The sequence below is a fragment of the Taeniopygia guttata genome, chromosome 2 (genome assembly GCF_048771995.1).
Source record: "Taeniopygia guttata chromosome 2, bTaeGut7.mat, whole genome shotgun sequence".
NCBI lineage: Eukaryota > Metazoa > Chordata > Aves > Passeriformes > Estrildidae > Taeniopygia > Taeniopygia guttata.
The window spans coordinates 420,859-441,440 of NC_133026.1; the positions used below are offsets into that span (position 1 = coordinate 420,859).

General features: G+C 61.9%; 2 protein-coding genes across 3 annotated transcripts in view; one reads left to right on the forward strand and one right to left on the reverse strand.

The window, feature by feature from the left end:
- Positions 1 to 11,612, reverse strand: part of AGAP3 (ArfGAP with GTPase domain, ankyrin repeat and PH domain 3) — a 109,880-nt gene extending 98,268 nt beyond the window's left edge. The window contains exon 1 of one of the 2 annotated variants that reach the window (XM_030264081.4): positions 11,205 to 11,612. In XM_030264081.4, coding sequence (XP_030119941.1) covers positions 11,205 to 11,484 — 280 coding nt within the window. In that variant the 5' untranslated portion in view covers positions 11,485 to 11,612. The remainder of the gene's footprint in view (positions 1 to 11,204) is intronic. The other variant, XM_030264084.4, reaches the window with a different exon arrangement.
- A 6,735-nt stretch (positions 11,613 to 18,347) lies between these two features.
- TMUB1 (transmembrane and ubiquitin like domain containing 1) lies at positions 18,348 to 20,344 on the forward strand. Its single transcript, XM_030264085.4, has 2 exons — positions 18,348 to 18,879; positions 19,353 to 20,344. The coding sequence occupies exons 1-2, from the start codon at positions 18,506 to 18,508 to the stop codon at positions 19,705 to 19,707; spliced, it is 729 nt and encodes a 242-aa protein (XP_030119945.4). The 5' UTR covers positions 18,348 to 18,505; the 3' UTR covers positions 19,708 to 20,344.
- The last annotated feature ends 238 nt before the right edge of the window (positions 20,345 to 20,582 follow it).

The window sequence follows — 20,582 nt, forward strand, 5'->3', positions numbered from 1 at the left end:
ACCTCTCTCTTCAGCAGGCAAACGCTCTCTCTGAATCCCCCTCCGGGCCCTCCTCTTCTGTCACATCAACCGTGAGCTGCGTATCTTCCCCCTCCCAAACGCCTCATTCCATAACAACCATCCTTCCTCCACTGTCTCCCTCCTAAAGCCTGGCAGAAGCTCCACTTCTCAGATGCTGAATTACAGCAAACACCTCCCTGCTTCCTCCTGTTTGTGCTTCATGTTGGAAAAACTCTATGTAAACCACCTGAAATCGCTTTATTTTCCTCTTTTAAAGATCTCCTCAAAGCTCCCCCAAGCTCTGTGCCCACCAGGAATACCCAGATTACCCCAGCTGAGGTGGATGACCTGGGGGTCCATGTCCTGACACAGACCCCCACATGCTCATCAGCACCTGCCTCTCCCTTTTAAACCAGCTCCAAGCCCTCCACAGCAAAGCTGGCCCTGTCCTGTGCTCCCATACACAGGACTGGAGCGGGTGAGGCTCCAAGGGTGACTGCAGTGAAAACCAGGAGCAGGAGTTCTGCTGAACCCTCCCGAGCAGAAGGGCCGTGGTGCCATCAGCCCTGCAGCTCCCACCTCCCACCAGGAGCCACCGGCTGCCAGCATGGCATCCTGAGGGGTGTGTGTGGCATCCTGAGGGGTGTGTGTGGCATCCTGAGGGGTGTGAGTGCCATCCTGAGGGGTGTGTGTGGCATCCTGAGGGGTGTATGGCATCCTGAGGGGTGTGTGGGGCATCCTGAGGGGTGTGTGGGGCACCCTGAGGGGTGTGTGTGGCATCCTGAGGGGTGTGTGAGGCATCCTGAGGGGTGTGTGGGGCATCCTGAGGGGTGTGTGGGGCATCCTGAGGGGTGTGTGGGGCATCCTGAGGGGTGTATGGCATCCTGAGGGGTGTGTGGGGCATCCTGAGGGGTGTGTGGGGCATCCTGAGGGGTGTGTGGGGCACCCTGAGGGGTGTGTGGGGCATCCTGAGGGGTGTGTGGGGCATCCTGAGGGGCGTGTGGGGCATCCTGAGGGGTGTGTGGGGCATCCTGAGGGGTGTGTGGGGCATCCTGAGGGGCGTGTGGGGCATCCTGAGGGGTGTGTGGGGCACCCTGAGGGGTGTGTGGGGCATCCTGAGGGGTGTGTGGGGCATCCTGAGGGGTGTGTGGGGCACCCTGAGGGGTGTATGGCATCCTGAGGGGTGTGTGGGGCATCCTGAGGGGTGTGTGGGGCATCCTGAGGGGCGTGAGTGCCATCCTGAGGGGGGTGTGTGCCATCCTGAGGGGGGTTTGTAGCCTCCTGAGGGGCATGTGGCATCCTGAGGGGTGTGTGGGGCATCCTGAGGGGTGTGTGGGGCATCCTGAGGGGTGTGTGGGGCATCCTGAGGGGTGTATGGCATCCTGAGGGGTGTGTGGGGCATCCTGAGGGGTGTGTGTGGCATCCTGAGGGGTGTATGGGGCATCCTGAGGGGTATGTGGCAACCTGAGGGGTGTGTGTGGCATCCTGAGGGGTGTATGGGGCATCCTGAGGGGTATGTGGCAACCTGAGGGGTGTGTATGGCATCCTGAGGGGTATGTGGCATCCTGAGGGGTATGTGGCATCCTGAGGGGTGTGTGGGGCATCCTGAGAGGGGTGTGGGGCATCCTGAGGGGCGTGCGTGGCATCCTGAGGGGTGTGTGGGGCATCCTGAGGGGTGTGTGTGGCATCCTGAGGGGTGTGTGTGGCCTCCTGAGGGGTGTGTGGGGCATCCTGAGGGGTGTGTGGCATCCTGAGGGGGGTCTGTGCCATCCTGAGGGGTGTGTGGGGCATCCTGAGGGGTGTGTGGGGCATCCTGAGGGGTGTGTGTGGCATCCTGAGGGGTGTGTGGGGCATGCTGAGGGGCATGTGGCATCCTGAGGGGTGTGTGGGGCATCCTGAGGGGTGTGTGGGGCATCCTGAGGGGTGTGTGGGGCATCCTGAGGGGTGTGTGGGGCATGCTGAGGGGCATGTGGCATCCTGAGGGGTGTGTGTGGCATCCTGAGGGGTGTGTGTGGCATCCTGAGGGGTGTGTGGGGCATCCTGAGGGGTGTGAGTGCCATCCTGAGGGGGGTGTGTGCCATCCTGAGGGGGGTTTGTAGCCTCCTGAGGGGCATGTGGCATCCTGAGGGGCGTGTGTGGCATCCTGAGGGGTGTGTGGCATCCTGAGGGGTGTGTGTGGCATCCTGAGGGGCGTGTGCTCCTCCAGCCCTGCTCCAGCCTCTGGACATGGAGATGGACAGCACTTGCCAGGGCTGGTCACAGAAACACCAAACGGTTTGAGGGGAAAAGGGCCTTAAAGCCCATCCAGTCCCACCCCTGGCCATGGGGTGCATCTTCTCTAGGGACATCTTCCCCTGTCCCAGGGTGCTCCAAGCCCTATCCATGGATATTTCCAGGGATGGGGCAGCCATAACTGTTCCAAGCAACCAGTGCCAGGGCCTCACCACTCTCACAGGGAAAAATTCTGTCCAATATCCCATCTAACCCTGTCCTCTGTGCCTGGGAAGCCGAATTCCCCCTTGTCTTGTCACTCTAGTCCCTCAGTTCAAAGTCCCTCTCTGAAGGCCAGACCCCTCTTCCCTCACAGGAGTCAGTGCTGGGGTAAATACCCAAAGCTGCCCAAAGCCAAGAGCAGGACCAGCGAGCCCTGAGCCCTCTGCAGGAGCCGGGGCCAGCAGCCTACGCTGGTCATCCTGGCAACCCGGGGTCAGTGGCTCCCACCCCTGGAGCTCCAGTGCCAGCAGGACCCGCAGGATTCCAGATGCAGCAGCTGGGAGCAGCAGCTGGGAGTGTGGCACAGAGCCCCGAGGCTGAGAGGATTTCATCACATCGATCACATGGCCAGAACCAGATCTCACTCATGACCCCAGGCAGGAATTCCCCAGTGACTCAGCCAGGGCTTACAAAGAGGAGATGCAGCCAGACACCCTGGACAGATGCAAACTTCCCTCTCCCTCTGCATGCCACAAGCTGGGGCGCTCTGCTCTGTCTGGACATCTATTTCCTCAGGATTTGTGGGAATTCAGAAGCAGCAGGGTTTGGTGGTAACTGGACAGCAGGTCTGAAAGTCACTGAGGCATGAGAGGTGAGCATGCATGCAACAGGTCTTAATCATACAAACCTCCTTCCAGTCAGGAAGCAGCTAAAAGTATTTCAATTTTTACCTTTCCCGTCCCAGAAGATTTCTTGCACTCACTACATCACTTCAGGAAATGCATCTGAATAGGCACCCACGGGATCCGTGCTGCCCAGAGCTGCCCAGAGCTGCGGGAGGCAGTGGGAGTGAGAGGACAGGTGTCTCTTCCATGAAGGGCACTGCCAGCAGGAATGCAACAGACACGGATTCCCAACGCCTGCAGCTGCTGCACGGCGAGATAACAACTTGCAACAAGTCTTGGAGAACAATCCTAAAAAAGAATCCGATGCCAAAGCAGGAAGGTGGGATCACAAGGAGAAAAGGCCTCCTCCTGACTGGGAGGGATGCAATATGAGCATCATGGTACTGCCAAAATGCCCATCAATTTGCCGAGCTCTGATCACAGGCTGGGGCAGCTCTTGCATCCCTCAATTCCCAGCAGCCAGGCTTCTGTGCCAGCCCTTCAGCCCACAGCTGCTCCTCCAGACCATGTGGCTGCTGCCTACTCCCCCCAGCCACACCAGCTATGAGGGGATTTTAGCCCCAAGGCTGTACCCCACTGCCATAGGCACCATAACACCCAGTATTCCCCAGCACAGGACCATTCCATGTCAGACAGCCCAGATGGAAACACAGTTTTGGACCATACCGGACATAATTTAGATCTAATTTGGCCACCCAAATTAAGCAAGTCCCATCACTAGCTCAGAACAACCAGCCTGGATGCAGCCATGCCTTACATTCCCACCTCGTGGGACTCCAGAGAGGCGAGAGCCCAGCAGTGCCCAGCACTGGACGGTGTCCATGCAGAAAGTGGCGATGTTCTGTCAGGAGCTTTGGGAAAGCTCCTGAAGGCAAATGGCAGATGAACGATTCGCAGTCAAGTGTGCAAAGCCGGCCCTGCTGGCACTGCTCCCACCGGGTACTCCCAGGCTGGCCCAGCAACTCCAGCCCGAGCACACAGGGCTCACCCCAGAGCCAGTGCAGAGCCAGCCTTGGGGACAGGGCCCGGGTCAGCAGGACATTGCTGCTGCAGCAGCAGCCCGTGCACAGCACCCCTCAACTGGAAAAGGCTCTGTGCAACAGGCTGTGAAACTCCTGAGAAATCCGGGGTTTGTGTTGAAACAAGAGTTACGTTAGGACTTCCTACAAGAGTTGTGTTGGGAAGGCAGAGAGCCACCGACACCGACATCGCACCGACCCCACAGCGAGCACAGGGAGACCGAAGAGCCAGAGCGTGTCCCTGGAACGGGCAGCAAGCTCCCAGCTCCTGCCCAGGTCCTGCTGGGGCTGCTGTCACGGCCACACCAGGCTCGGAGCTGTGCCATCAGCTGTCACACAGCTCAGACAGCGCAGCCAGGCCTTCGCTGCCTCCCCCAGGCCTGGCCACGCGTGCCCCCTCCTCGCCACCCGCGTTCCATGGTCACACCAAGGCAGCTGAGAGCTGGCTGAAGCAAACCCAGCACACGCCTGGCTCCTGCCAGAGTAGCTCCTGATCGCAGGGAGGGGGAGGTGGAGCTGCCAACTGGGAAGAGCTGCGCTGTCCCTGCCCGTAGCAACCACGCTTGTATTGGATCAAGGGAACTGAAACCGCAGCCACAGAGACTCCCAATTCTCTCCTGACCCCACCTCCAGATCCTGTCCTTTCCCTTCACATCCCCAGTTTTCCTCTTTAGCCACAGTACTGAGTTCTTGCCCGCAGAGCGCCAGAAACCTTCACCTCCCCCAGCACAGCAGCTGCAGCTCCATCCTGCTCAGCTCCCAGCCATCAGGACCGTCCTCCCGCCTTCCTGCTACAGTTTCACCATCTCTCTCAACTCCTGTGGATCAGGGCATCAAGCAATGGCCTCTTCTGACTCTTCCCCAAGACCAGATTCTCCACCTGTAAGCTCAGAAAGGTTTGAGCTGCACCTGGCAAAAATGTCTCCAGATGATTTGGGCCACAACACAAAACTCAGTAAAAGCAGGGGATGTATTTGTTCAAGCATGCTAAAGGCTCCTTCAGCTCTGCTTTGGCTCTGCCCATCACTCCTGGGGGTCCAATGTCTCCTGTCGCATCAGATTCTGCTCCAGGACTCTTTACAGGCAGCTCCTTTTGCTTGTGCTGCTCATGCCAGGCACTGACACGGTGAGATGCTGAGCAGCGCCAGCCCTGCCTCAGCCAGGCCAGGACAACACAGTGGTGGAGGACCCAGGGCTCTCCCTGGCCAGCAGGTAAGGAGCCTCTCCAGGGAGCTGGCCCAGGGACCACAGCACCCTCACCCAAACAACGCAGAGTGCATGGTCAGAACAGGAGTTGCTCCAAGAGTGGAGCCCCTCTGCTCTGGAGCCAGGCTGGGATGTTCACCTGAGCACAGAAGGCTCCAGGGAGACCTTAGAGCTCCTTCCAGTGCCTAAAGAGGCTCCAGGAGAACTGCAGAAGACTTGGGATAAGGGACTGGAGTGACAGGACAAGGGGGAATGGCTTCTCACAGACAAGGGTTAGATGGGGTACTGGGAAGACATTTTTCCTTGTCAGGGTGGTGAAGCCCTGGCACAAGCTGCCCAGAGAAGCTGTGGCTGCCCCATCCCTGGAAGTGTTCAAGGCCAGACTGGATGGAGCTTGAGGCAACCTGGTCTAGTGGAAGGTGTCCCTGCCCATGGCAGGGGGTGGAACAAGATGGTCTGTAACCCAAACCATTCTGTGGTTCTGTGATTTGCCCAACCTCTCATTTTGTGCTCTTTTAACCCCTTTGCACTTAACTTCCAGCAGATCTGGAGACCACAGTGTCAGAGTGGTCACTACCTGAATGCAGGGGTAATACAGCACGAGCCCCACAGCTGTCCAGAATGCCCAGCTCCGGCCCTGGAGCAGGGATGTGCCAACGGCTCTGGAGTTTGCAGCTCCCCCACGGCACCCCAGCACCATGGCCTGCGGTTTCCCAGCCCTCGGGAACTCACAGGCATACATAAACAGGGCAGTTTTCTGCAGAGGTCATGGAATTAGCAGGAAAAAGCTGGCTAAGCAGAACGCTCTCCTTCCCAAAGGGTGTAATTTACTCAAGGCTGATTCAGCAGAGTGAAGACATGGTGAGCCCTGAGTGCAGCCTGGCAGTGTGGGGCTCCCCCAGCGAGGAGGGTCCTCATCCTCCTCCAGAAGATCCTGCATCAGTGGCAGCTCCTGCCTCAGTTTGTTTGTGAATCAGCACATCAGGAGCCGTTTCAGAAGACGTTGGGAAAGGATGGAGCATGGAGCTGGAAGACTTGTGCTGGAACTGAACAGAATTATGAACTTCAGCCAATTTAACCCATGAGAAAGAGAGACAGCAAAGTGGCCTCAGTAACTGGTACAAGTGGCTTTAAACAGAAAAATGCCCAGTACCAAGGCAGCCCTTTCTTAGAGAGAAATGCAGAAAATAACCAGGATGTTGCAGATGCCTGCTGGAAAATTCACAGCACTTATCAAAGCAAGACAGGCTATGATGGAGTAAACTCCTGAGGCAGAGGCCCAGATCTGTATCTCCAACAGGCCTCAGCCAGAGGCCTTGTTTTTTAAGGCCACAATCCTGGGATGGGCTATTTACACCAAGTGACCCAAGAGTCCATGTTGGCCTCACACCCAGCCAACAGCCAAGCCCTGGAGTGAGGCAGAGCCAGGAGTGGGGTAGCCCCTGCCTGGCAGAGCAGATGTGGAGCTCACAGACAACCAGGCTGCTCCCAGCCACCACAGACATTCTGCAGGGCTCTCTCATCCTGAGCCTCTGCCAGAGCAGAAACAGCTGGAAATTGTAGAGGACAGCTCTCCCAAACTAACCCTGCTTCTTAAACTGCAGAGGGGAACCCACACGGGTTTAGAGGCAGGTGGGAGAGGTAAGAAAGGACAATGAAGGGAAAAAACATGTACTCCAGGTAAAGCTGACTACAGAGAGATTCCTGGTCCTGCTCCCTGGGCATTGAGTCCTCACCATGGCTCAAACCCTCTCCAAGCTTTCCCAGAGAGCTGAGCTTTAGATGGGCTGCAAGGCATGTGCACAACCACAAACATCAGAAGAAAATTCTCATCATCTGGCAAAAGCTCTGTTGAGGGAATCTCACCTACTTCTTATCTCCCTTCTACCTCTCCCTCCTGCCTTCACCACTTCACACTCCCAGAAAACCTCTGTATAACCATCTCTTCAGTCCCACATCATGATCTTCTTTCGCTATTCCATCTTGCTGGTGCTGTCTCTCCCAGCTGTCCATGAATGCAGGTTCCTGCAGCCCCATGCTGCTGGCAGCCTGTCCTGCATGTCCCTCAGGTAACCCCCGCCCCAGAGACATCGCTCATCCTCCTCCAACCTGCGTTCTGGTCTCTGCTCAAAGTTCACTTCTAGGAAAGAAATCAAGCACTGTGCAATTACTGCTCTAATTACAGACTCTATTAATACGGTTCTGTCTGCAGCCTGTCCCAGAGTCACGATGTTGGAGGCCACATTTACTGTGAGCAGGGCTGCACCAGCCCCAGGTTGGTATCGTTTTGCTTTATGCAGATATGAAATCTTTTATAGAACTCAGCAGCTTGCAGCAGTCTCCACAATTTGGCAAGGAAAGCAGCCTGGGATGAGGGAATCGCTTTTTGTAAGCCCCCTGAAAATCTGTCCAAATTTGGTGGTTAGAAACTACCAAAAACCTCCAGGTCCTGCCTGTGATGCAGCTGATGCTGGCAACCAGCCCAAACTGCCACATCCCCCAGCCCCAGTGCCCCTCAGCTGCCATCACCTCCGAATAAAGCTGCAGCTCAAGGAGGAGACCAAAACAGAGCAGATTTCCCTTTCTTCCCACCGATGCCGACCCATGAGCAGGCGCAGCTGGCTCTCACCCCATCGTGGGCTGCAAACTTCTCGAGAAAGGCTCGTTCCCCAAGCCTGGGGGGCTGGCAGGGCTCTGGCTGCAGCAGCCCCAACACCCACTCCACCCCTCCTTGGCAGAGCCACACTGTCACAGACCCACCCCCCAGTTCTGTACATCCCTGCCAATGCCCGACTCCACTGCTGGCACGGCTGCAACCGTGACACCCTTGCAGTGACAGCCCTGCAGGGACACTGCCAGCCTGGCAGAGGGTGGGCAGCTTGGACCCCCTGCCCCGCTGCAGCGTAGTACTGCCTTCGACTTTTCCCCTTCGAAAATGAGGGAATTACCTACAGGAAAGGAATCTGGAAGGAGGACATGAGCAAGTCTTGCAAGGCCCAGCGCTCACGTTTTAGGAAATGGAATTTGGGGTTTCACTGGAAACTTCTGTCATGGATTTTCAGACCACGAACCATTGTTCCAGTCACCAACTCTGATCTTCAGATCAGGAACATCAACAAACAAAACCCTCTTTCAGACATTTCTGTATCAACTCCCAAACCTGCAGTTTAGAAGGAAATTCCCTTCCAGACCAAGGCACTCCACGGAATGATAACATCTCCAGCAAGGCTCTTCCAGCCATTAATTAACCCCTGTTCATTCACTCACACACACCTGGTAACGGGTCACAGGTAACTGTGTAAACACAGCACACATTTCACCAGGATCAGGACTCATCTCAGTGCCTGGCAGGTATTAAGGGAATGCAGCCCAGAAAAGGAAATCTGAGGGATTCCTGCTCAAATCCACAGGGAAGGCTCAGAAGAGGCAGGATGATGCTGTGGCTTGAACAGGCAAAGTCCCCAAGGACATGCAGCCTCTGGCATCATCCCACAGCCCTGTGGACACAGGTGAGCCATGTCACGGCCAGCCAGGTGCAGGGCACCCTCAGCCCTCATTCTGGGTGACACGGGGTGCTTTGGGAAGCCCCGAGCACCTCAGCAGCACACAGGAGGCTGGTGTGTGTGTTCACACCTTCCCAGCACCAGGAGGAACCAGGCAGCAGAGGAGTTGCTAAGAGACGCGCGCCTCCCACCAGCGTGCCCAGCACCCGCTGCCGGGGCTGGGGCGCAGGACGGGACACGCGCCCGGCACCCGCGCGGCTCCCCGTCCCTGCTGAGGGACAAGGGGCAGGGACACGGTGCCCACCATGGCTCTGCCCACAGAGGTGACCCTGGGAGCACCTCAGGCACTGCCCCGCCATGCCTCAGCTGGCAGCTCCTGCGTCCCACAGTGCAGGAACCTCACACAAGGTAAGATCATGTCACCAGTCACCTTGGGGCTCCCAGCACAGCTGTCATCAGAGGCACAAACAAGGGAGAGCTGCAGGAACCCATGGGAACAGGCGCAGCACAGTCCTCCCTCACCAGCCCACTGGGACTGGTGGTACCCCAACATATTGGACTGAACCACTGCCATGGCCTGTGCCAGCCTTGCCCTCCCACCCATCTCCATCCAGCCCGAGTTCCTTTCCTCTCCTCCAATTCCATCAGCCCAACAGCTTTCTGTGGCTGAAGACCTCCACAGACGTGGAAAGGCCCCTCCAGCATCATCAGCACAGGGTTTTACATCCTCCCTGTCTTTACCCCACTGAGTCTCCTTTGTCCTTGCACCATGACGCCAATAAAACAAATTCTGGGATCTACATTCCCTCAATCCATCTTCCTTTCCTCCTTTCCACAGAAACTCAAAAGGACCAAAGTGGGATGCAGGCCTCTGGAGAAGCACCCAGGCTGCTGCTCACATGCAGCATCACCATGGTGGCCAGCACCCCTATAGCATGCCCACCATTCCCCAAAACCACCTCCTGTGCCCCTGCAGTGACATTCCTGGCATGAGGCAGCAGGAACAGAGCTGAGCACACTGCCACCAAGCTGGGACAACAGAATCCAGGGCAGTGAAATGGCAGTGCCCGGCAAGCATCGAGCTGGACTGGGGCTCCTCACATAGACCAAGGGCACTCACGGCCCTGCCTTCCCAGCTGTGGGCCAGCTGCAGACACCTGGATGCTTGGGCTCACCGAGGGCAGAGGGACCCTCAGGCTGGGGGGCTTCAACCAGCCTGCCGGCCCACAGCGGGCCTGAGCACAGCACGATCAACTATCAACCTTCCCCTCCCCTCGGCTGCACCGCAGCCACTCGCCCATCCTGGCCTCCAGCTCCATCCCAGCCCCCCTTCATCTCAGCCTCTCGGCTGCACCGCGGTCCCCAACCCACGGCAGTCCCCGGCTCCATCCCAGCCTCTCGGCTCCATCGCAGCCCCCCGGCTCCATCACAGCCCCCCAGCTTCATCCCAGCCCCCCGGCTTCATCCCAGCCCCCCGGCTCCATCCCAGCCCCCCAATTCCATCCCAGCCCCCCAATTCCATCCCAGCCCCCCGGCTCCATCCCAGCCCCTCGGCTCCATCCCAGCCCCCCAATTCCATCGCAGCCCCCCAATTCCATCGCAGCCCCCCGGCTCCATCCCAGCCCCCCGGCTCCATCCCAGCCCCTCGGCTCCATCCCAGCCCCCCAATTCCATCCCAGCCCCCCGGCTCCATCGCAGCCCCCCAATTCCATCCCAGCCCCCAATTCCATCCCAGCCCCCCGGCTCCATTGCATTTCCCCAGCTCCTCTGCAGTTCCTCAGCTCCATCCCTCCCCTCGCTGCCGGCTCCCGGTACCCGGGCCGCAGTGTTCTGCATTTCTAATGTTAACGGGCTCCGGCGGATCCCGCTCCCCGCCGCCGCGGAGCCCAAACCCCCCCGCCCGATGCCGGACCAGCGCCCGCCCCCGCCCGCCGCTCCCGGCAGAGGCCGCGGGCGGAGTCCCCGGCCCTGCGCAGGCCCGGCCGCGACCACCATCGCCGCGGGGCCGGAGCGGGGCCGGGGCGGGGGCGGCTGCCGAGCGTGTCCCCTCGGCTGCCTCCCTCCGGGCCCGCCCGGCCCCCGCAGCCCGGCGAGCCCGGCCCCGCGGCGGCGGCGGGGCCGCAGCGCCCGTGAGCCCCGGCCCCGCGCAGGCCGCGCCGCCCCGCGCCCCCGGCCCCGCCGCCGCCGCGGGGCCCGCCGCGATCCCGGTGCCGCGGGCAGGGCCGGGCCGGGCCGGGCCGGGCCCCGCGGGCGGCAGCGGGCGCAGGTGCAGCGGCGGCGGGGACAAAGGCGGCGGCGCGGGCGGGCCGGTGCCGCGCTGCCGGTGACCCGCGCGGTGCCCGGTGGCCGGTGCTCACCCTCGATGGAGATGACGTGCTCGCGGATCTGGCTCTGCAGCGCCAGGTCCTCCACGCGCTCGATCAGGTCGTAGATCGCGTAGATATTGGGGTGCACGGACTCGAAGCGCCCGATTTCGGCGCGGATCGCGGCCGAGTTGGAGAGCCCGAACTGCGGCGGGGGCGGCCCGCCGGGCTGCGGCCCCGAGGGCCCGGGCACGGGCACCGGCACCGGCCCGCCCGGCGCCGCCAGGCTCTGCTGCTGCCCGGGGCTCTGCCCGGCGCCGCCCGGGAAGTTCATCGCGGCGGCGGCGGGGCCGGTCAGCGGCGCGGGGCTCCGGGCAGCCGCTGCATGGCCGCAGCCGCGTCCGTCCGCGGGTCCCCCGGGCTCCGCCGCCGCCCCCGACCGCCTCCCGCCGGCTCCGCCCCGCCCCGCCCGCGTCAGCGGGACCGGCCCCGCGGCGGGCGGGGAGCGGGGGACGGGGTGGGCAGAGCGGGGAGCGGAACCGGCACCGGCCAGGGCAGAGGAGAGGGGACGCCGGCATCCGGAGGGGGAGCGGGGCCCGGGACCGAGAGTGGGGCCCGGGACCGAGAGCGGGGGGAGCCGGCACCAGGAGGGGGAGCGGAGCGCTGCCGCTGCCCGGTCCTGCCCCGCTCCGCCGCGGCCCCCGCCCGCCCGGCACCACGGGGATGGGCGCTTGACCCCTGCCCGGCCCCCGCCCGGCTACGAGTCTCGGCCCCCGTGGCTCAGCATCCCGCCGCTGTTGTGCGGCTGCCCGTGCCCACGCTCTCCCCGGGCCTGGAGACCCCTGTGCCAGCTGGGAACCGCTCTGTGCCAGCCTGGTGACCCTCTTTGCCAGCCTGGGAACCCCCTGCCCCAGCCCTGCCTCTGGCTGCATTCCAGAGGTAATTTAATCGTTAATCACCCCAAGGTCATTAATGAAGCTGTGGAACATGACCAGTCCCAAGGAGTTCCTGGGTGCCCACCAGCGGCTGCCCCACTGCAATGGGGTCTCTTCCCTGGTGACCCCCTGCCCACAGGCCGAGTGCTTCCCCCGACCCGTACGCTCAGTACAGGCTGCTCCAGGCCACTCCGGGGAGGGCTGGCACGATGGTGGAACTGCCCTCGTGGTGACCACCATGGTGGCAGTCCGGCCATCTCAGGGCATGTCTGTTGGGCAGGGTCTGGTTACACCCCTCCCATTGTGCCCATCCCTAAAGCAGCTTGCACGGGGTGACCCGGGGCACAGGAAGGCTCTGGATGGGCACAGGGCTGGCAGCATCATGGGAGCCAGTGGAGATTGCTGGGGCATCGCTGGGGACTAGCTGAAATCTTCCAAATGGCTGAGAAACATAAAAAACCAGGATCGTGGGCCCTGGCAGATTAAATTAAAAAGTGGAATTTGGGAGAGGAGAAGGAACAGAAAGGTGAGGAGCTGAGAGAACCAGGATTGCAATGGGTTTCTCCCTCAGTCCCACTGGGACCAGAGTCACGGTGTGCAGCAATACCCCAGTTCCAGGGGGCCTTAGGGGGCAGCTGGGGGCTGCTTCCCACCCTCTGCCCTTCTCTGGGTGATGGTGGGAAGGGTTGGAGGAGGAAGAAGACAAGGAGGAAGAAGACAGCAAGGAGGAAAAGGAGGAGGAGAGATCTCTGGAAAGTTTCTAAATGCCTCCCGGCTCCGGAATCCTCTGTGACTCGGCAGTGGGTGCTGGGTGTGTGGGTGGGAGAAGCACCTCCCTGCCCTCTCCCCCTCCCTCTTGTGCCCTTCGGGATTCCTTGAGTGCGTCCCAACTGCCTCTGCCACGAGAAGGGCTTTATTAGAAAATAACTGCTATGTGGGTTTTTTGAAAGCATGTAGAAAATCTGTATCTGTTACAGCACCATGCTCCCCGCACCTTCCATGCTCCCCAAGGCTTCCAAAGATCTTTGAAAGATCAGTCCTAGCTCTGTTCAGCAGGAGCTTCCCTGACATGTCTGAGGGGATAACATCCCACATGGGTTATGCAAGGCCATGCCAGCACCTCAACACAACAGTGCCTGGCTGTGCAATGGCCTTTCTCCAGCCTGTTTTTTGTTTGGGTCTCTTGGTCCTTGCTTATGGCCTTTTTCTCCATCTTCTTCCATCATCCTCAGCATCATCATCATCCCAGGATGGTTTGAGTGGGAAGGGACCTTAAAGCCCATCCAGTTCCACTCCTCTGCAGACAGGCACACCTTCTACCAGACCAGGTTGCCCCACACCCCCTCCAGCCCAGCCTTGAATACTTCCAGGAATAGGGCAGCCACAGCTTCTCTGGGGAACCCACACCAGGGCCTCACCACCCTGACAGGGAAGAATTTCTCCCCAGGATCCCACTAAACCCTGCCCTCAGTCACTTATCACATAAACATTTATAAATTGTCTCAATTTCAGCAACTTTGAATATCCAGACACCCCACGTGCAGCTGCCTCCACCCCGTCACCCTCAGTCAGGGATTCCAGGATTTATCCCAGGTGAGCGAGGGGACACCATCCCTTATCCCTCCCTCCCCCTCACCTGGCTGAAGCAGCAGCCCAGAGCTTTCCCCTGGCAGGCGGGCTCTGGCCAAGGCCACATCCCCCGACCCCTCTTCCTCTTCTTTCTCCTCCTTTGCCTCCTGCTCCTCCTCCGTCTTATCTCGCTCTTCCTTCTCCCCTGGCAGGGATGTGTGGCCCTGCAGACCCGGCTGCTCGTCCCCACGCCCAGGCTGTTTACAGGCCACCCTGAGCTGACAGCTCGGCTCTCCTTGGGCCACCAGCACCCCCAGCACAGACCCCACGGTCCCTGCGCCTGCCACCACGCAGCAGGGCACGGGGCACTGGGCACAGGGCACAGGGCTGAGACACAGGACACAGACACAGGGCACAGGGCACAGACACAGGGCACAGGGCACAGACACAGGGCACAGGGCACAGGAGACACAGGGCACTGGGCACAGGGCACAGGGCACAGACACAGGGCACAGGGCACAGGGCTGAGACACAGGACACAGACACAGGGCACAGGGCACAGGAGACACAGGGCACAGGAGACACAGGAGACACAGGGCAGGGCTGAGGCACGGGCAGACATGGGATGAAGCACTGCCCAGCCCTGCCCTGTGCTGATGGGCCCTGTCCCTGCCAGCCCCTGTGGAGTGGGACCCCCAGTCAGCCCCGGGACCAGCACTGGGGAACTGGAGCCTGGAGTGTCGCAGAGGTGCAGAGGGAGCAGAGCAAACAGATGGAGCTGGGGCTTAGCAAAGGGATGGGAAAACCCAGGAGAGGAGCTCAATATGCTGAAAAGGCAGGAGCGGGTGGGGACAAGCCGAGGCTTTCAGGGGCAGACATTCCCTCAGGGATGGGCAACCACCTGCCTTCTGCAGACACGGTCCACTTGAAGATGTGAAATGCTTTTCAGGATGGATTTCACCTCAGATCCTGCACTTTCTCTGCTCCATCTGCAGCCCTTCCATCTGATGCTGCACTTCGTGAGTGCCTCAAACCGGCGCCAATGCCAAGAGGAGCTGCCACGAGGAGCTGCCACCTCCTCCACTACCTCCTCCTCCTTCTCTTCCTCTTCCTCCCCCTCCTTTCCGTGCCGCTGCTCGCAGCCCCAGACCAGCCACGCTGGTACCTGTGGTGCCCATGTCAGGGGGGTGGAGCAGGATGGGTGTGAAGGTCCTGTCCCACCCAAACCATTCCATGACACCAGACAGTGCCAGGCCCACGTAGGGCAGCAGGAGGGTCCCACAGCAGACCCCCAGTGTCCACCCAGGACGTGGGGCTGGAGAGCAGCACCCCCAGAACAGAGCTGAGGGGAGGCCAAGGCCCAGAGCTGAGCTTCAGTCAGTGCCCGAGCAAAATGGGCAGAGAGGGGGTCCCGGGGGCTCTCCAGGGCTTTGTGGCTCCTCAGGGCCCGGGACACGGAGGTGTTTGATCACTCTTGCAATAAAAACTGGGGCTTTCTTTCTGTGGGGACACGTTGTGAGAGCTGAGAGCACAGCTGGGGACCCTGCTGGGGACCCTGCTCCTCTTCCCCAGACTAAGGGGAGCAGGAAACTCCGTCCAGCTCCGGGAGCTCGGGCTGCTGTCCTCCTGTGCCCCCAGCAGAGCTGCGGCTCCTGTTCCAAACGCATCGGCACTTTGCTGCACGGCAGCACTGCTTGGGGACAGAGGTGTTCACGTCGCCCTGCAGTGGCAGGGACAGCTCTCTCCGGGCAGGGATCAGGCAGCAGTTTTCCCCAGAATAGCTGCAGCTCTCTAATCTGGCTCTGGAGCGCGGGGGTGCCGCTAATCCCATCCCATCCCGAGCTGCAGCAGCGGCTGTGCAGCACAGCGGGGTCCCACGCAGAGCCCACGTCCCGCACTGTCCCAGGACACGGCATGGCTGCGGCCTCGCAGTGTGACCAGCGTTCAGGGGACCGCGGCTCTCTGCGCCCCTTGCCGTGACCCGATGCTGCCGGCCAGCGCAGGCCAGCGCGTGGATTTTGGTGACAGCTGGGACCTGTTCCACTCCAGGTGTCCCCCTGCACACTGCAGGGCCCCGGGACCCTCTCCTGCGCTGGCTGGGTGGGTCCCATCAGCGCTGCCTCCGCACGAGCCAGGGACGCCACGGGGTGGACACCGTGTCTGGGGTGGTGTCCCGGTGTCCCCAGTGCCCCACCGGGGCAGAATCCCTCTGTGACGCCTCTCTGCCCACAGCCCCAGAGCAGCTGGACTGTCTGAATGTGTGGGCTCTGGGAAAAGAGGCTGCAAATGGAACAAGGTGGATTAAACCCTCCTGGGCACGGTGGAGGTCCTGACCAGAGCTCAGGGCCAGCAATCCCAGCGAGGCCGGAGGGACAGGAGGGGGCTCAGCCCAGTCATGGGGGCAGAAATGCAGAGAAGCACTGAGGAAAGGTGAAATGATGAATGAGGAGGAACCAGAAGGAGGGGACCATGAACACTGGCAGAAACACAGTGGGGCAGCCCTTCTCATGAAAATATTTTTCCCAATATCCAAAACCTCCTCTGGCACAACTTGAGGCTGTTTCCACTTGTCCTGTCCCTGTTCCCTGGAGCAGAGCCCGACCCCCCCGGCTGTCCCCTCCTGTCAGGAGCTGTGCAGAGCCACAAGGTCCCCCCTGATCCCCCTTTTCTTCAGGCTGAGCCCCTTTCCAGCTCCCTCAGCCTCTCCTGGGGCTCCAGCCCCTTCCCAGCTCCATTCCCTGGACACGCTCCAGCCCCTCAGGGTCTTTCTCGGGCTCCATCAGTGCCAGCCTAGGGGCCGGGCACTGCTGGGTTCCGCTGTGCCCGGGTAGGGCAGAGCCACCGTCACAGCACGGCAGAGCTGCAGGAAGGGGCTGGGACAGCTTTGGGTGCCACTGCGGGGGTCCCCACCCTGCTGACCACCCCCCTGCCGTCGCAGAGCCCGGGCAGGGCAGGGCAGGGCGCTCCCACCCCCAGGACCCACCGGTCCTTCAGGAGAGCAGTAAAACTCCAGGGACCCAGAGCAGCCCTGGGCACGGCAGCACAAACACTCCCTGGCTCCTGGCTGCAGCGCTGAGCAGCACAGTCCACTCCACTTCCCTGGAAACTGAAGGTGACTGCGAAGAACTTTCAGGGGAATATTAAACAGCTTCTTCATCGAGGCAGGGAGGATGGAAAAGTCTCACTCTGGGAGCTGAAGGCAGACAAATCCACAGTGACAACCAGACGCTGGAATTATCTGGGAGGGGATGAACTGCTGGATAAACCCTCAAATCTGAGCAGACACAACCCCTGCAGCAGTGGATTTGGGCTCATTCCACCAGCAGGAAGGGATAAATCCCAGTTCTGCGCCTGCACGGATCAGCCACGGTTCAGATCTGCTGCTGTGTCACATCCAGCGCTCCAGCAGCACCGGGACCCGCTGGGAGCACCGGGACCCGCTGGGCAGTACCGGCAGCACCGGGATCCACTGGGCAGCACCAGGATCCGCTGGGCAGCACCGGGATCCGCTGGGCAGCACCGGCAGCACCGGGATCCGCTGGGCAGCTCCGGCTCAGACGGGCTTTGCCTTGCTTGGAGCAGGAATCCCTCTCTCCCTGCAGCCCCTCTTTCCCACCCGGAATCCCCGCACGGAAACCATGAATTCCCTGCCCGGAGGCCCCCAACCCCAGACACCCTCAGCAGGAAGGGGCTGCCCTGTCATGCTGATGCCTCCCAGTTTTATTCTGATTTCACCCTGATTTTTTCCCAGGAAAAATAATATGAAGGATAAAATCCTCGTGATCTTATCCCAGGAAATGTCAGTGCCACACCAGTGAGAGACCCATAGAGGGGATATTCTGGGAACAGGGGACGTTGTTGTCCAGAATTTTCCTTCCATCCACAATAGTCCTGTATGGGAGAATCACTTTGTTCCCATCTCCCCCATCCCTGTTGCAATATTTCCATGGACGGACCTTTTCACCTAAAAGTAAGAATTGTTTACATAAAACCAAGAGCTTTTCACTTAAAATTAGGAATCTTTCACCTAAAATGAACAATTTCTAGCCAAAAATTAAGACATTTTCACCTAAAATTAACAATTTTTAACCTAAAATTAAGAATTTTTCACCTAATATAGAATATTTTAATCAGAGCCTGCAGGTGGCTTTGGAGCACTCCTGGAGATTCACAGCTCCAGAATCACTGAGGGTAGAAAACTATCAGAGATGCCCGACCCCACTCACCCTCAGCATGGCCCCGGCCACCACTGCCCATGTCCCCGAGTGACACATGCACAGGAATTTAAACCTGTCAGTATCTAGAGTATCTGGGAGTGACTGGAGCCATACTGGGGGTGACTGGTAGCAACTGGAACTACACTGGGGACAAAGGGCATCATACTGGGGTTAACTGGGTTAATTAGAATTACACTAGGAGTGACTGAACCCATACTGGCAGCAACTGGGATCGCATTTGGGGCAGCTGGGCCCATGCTGGGTAAAACTGTGACCACACTGGAACTGTGTGGGAACATCCTGCAGGTTGCTGGAATAACGCCGGGGCTGTCGGAGGGGCTGGGATCGCACTGGGAATGCCGGTGCACCGGCGGTAACCGGGATTACACCGGGCGTGCCTGGCGCCGGGACGGGACTACAACTCCCGGCGTGCTCCGCGCGCCGCCCCACCCCGCTACGGCTCCTACGGCAGGACTACATGTCCCATGGTCCCCCGCGCCTGGCCGGAAGCGGCGCGATGGCGGCCCGAGCCCGGCCCGGTGCGGCCGCGGCCCCGGTTCCCCGCGGCCCCGCGGGCTGAGGCCGCGCCCGCCCGGTGCCCTCTCCCGGTGCGACCCCCGCGCCTGACACCGCCATGGCGCTCATCGAGGGCGTCGGCGATGAGGTGACGGTGCTGTTCGCGCTGCTGCTGGCGGCCGCCGTGCTGGGGCTCGCCTGGGCCTCCACGCGCGCCCCCGAGCCCGCGGCGCCGCCGGCTGAGGCGGCCCCGAGCCCGGCCCCCGCCGAGCGCAAGGCCTCGGCCCCGGCCCCGAGCCCGGCCCCGGCCCCGGCCCCGGTCGAAGGAGCGGCGGCCTCCGATGAGGCGGCGGGGCCGCGGCACCGGAGCCCTCCCGCGGCCAGCGCCGAGGGCCCCGCCGAGCCCACGCTGGTGCTGCGGCTCAAGTTCCTGAACGACACGGAGCGCCTGGCGCGGGTGCGCCCCGGGGACACCGTCGGGGCGCTCAAGAGGTGAGGGCGGGCGGGCCGGGGCGGCCGGTCCCGGGCCCCGCCGGGCGTCCCTGCCCGCCCCGCAGCGCCTGTGGGGACGGCGCTGTCCCGGGACAGGCGGCCCGTGCCCGGGCGCCGGGGCCGTGGGACAGCCGTGCTGGCGGGACACCTGGGCTGGCTGAAGGGCACACGCACGCCCGGCTGTGCGGGCAGGGCAGGGGAGGGCGGGAGGGCCGTGGTGGGTGCGTTGGCAGGGGGTGAGCAGAAGGACTGTCCTGGCAGGTGGCAGCTGGGCGGGCACAAGTGTGCGGGGCCAGGCGTGCGGGGCGGGGTGGGGGCTCAGGGCGGGCACGTTCATAGGATGTGGATGACACTTGGGGTGGCTGACGGGGACACACAGGCTCAGCTCAGTGCGGGTGGCGTGAGGGCTCACAGTGGGCACAGGAGGGAGTCAGTCCTGTCAGCAGTGTGACCGCTGTCCCCGTCTCCTCCAGGACCTACTTCCCGGGGCAGGAGCAGCAGGTGCGGTTGATCTACCAGGGGCAGCTGCTGCGTGACGATGCCCAGAGCCTGGCAGGGCTGCACCTGGGCCACCTGAGCGTCCTGCACTGCCACCTGTCCCCGCCCAGCACGGCCCCCACGGCTCCCGGCACCCCCGGTCCCCGCAGCCCCGCGCCCGCCGCGCTGGGCGTGGGCAGCCTGGCGCTGCCGCTCTTCGTGCTGCTGCTGGCCCTGCTCTGGTACCTGCAGCTGCAGCACCGACACGTCTTCACCGCCACCGCCACCACCTGCCTGGCCGGCCTCACCCTGCTCGTCACCTTCGTGGCCTTCGCCATGTACCGCAGATAGCGCGGCCCGGACCAGCACCGGGGACACGCGAGACCTGGAGCCACACCTGGGACCCTCAGAGCCTGCCCGACCCACCGGGGACGTGGAGGACTCTGCATCCAACCCCCTCAGCACACTGGGGGCACGTGGGGCCTGCCTGCTGCAGCTGAAGAGGAGCGCTGGGCCCTGGACTGTGTCCCCCGTGGGCCCTGGAGTCCCGAGCAGGCGCCCACACCTTGTCTGCACACAGGGGCTGTGTGGGAGTGGGGGCTCAGCTACCTCGGGGGTCCCGGTGCCCCCTGTCCCTGCTGGCAGCATGCCCCCATGCACTCGGCGTGCAGGAGCCCCTCGGCTGCGGTCCTGCCCGAGCTGCTGGCCGTGCCCGCGGAGCTTCTCCTCCTGGGAGTACGGCCTGGCCCCTCCCTGGGGCAGCTCCCGAGGGTCCCGGTGCCCGGGGAGGGACGTGAGCCCCGGGGTGCCGAGGCTCCTGGTGCCGGCGGGATGCGCTCCTGAGGTGCCTGTGCCGGGGGAGGTTTCGTGCCCCCCAAGCGGTCCCGGTGCCGGGGGTGGCTGCACTCCCACTGTCCCGGGGGTTCCCATGCTGTGTTGGGGGGTCCCACCCCCCACCGCCGTTCCGATTAAAGCGGAAAGACTGTGACCGGCGGTGGCGTCCCGGCTGTGCTGCGCCGCGGGTCGGGGAGGCGGCGGCGGCGGCGGCGGCGGTGTGTGACCGGGAACCGGGAAGCGGGGCGGGGCGGCGGTGTGTGACCGGGAACCGGGAAGCGGGGCGGTGCGGCGGTGTGTGACCGGGAAGCGGGAACCGGGGAACCGGAGCGGCGGTGTGTGACCGGGAAGCGGGAACCGGGAACCGGGAACCGGGGCGGGGCGGCGGGAGG

Bases quoted from the DNA above. Each gene is read 5' to 3' on its own strand.
- TMUB1 (XM_030264085.4), top strand. From the start codon at position 18,506: ATGGCGCTCATCGAGGGCGTCGGCGATGAGGTGACGGTGCTGTTCGCG. The intron at 18,880-19,352 runs GTGAGGGCGGGC...CGTCTCCTCCAG, and splicing joins ACCGTCGGGGCGCTCAAGAG to GACCTACTTCCCGGGGCAGG.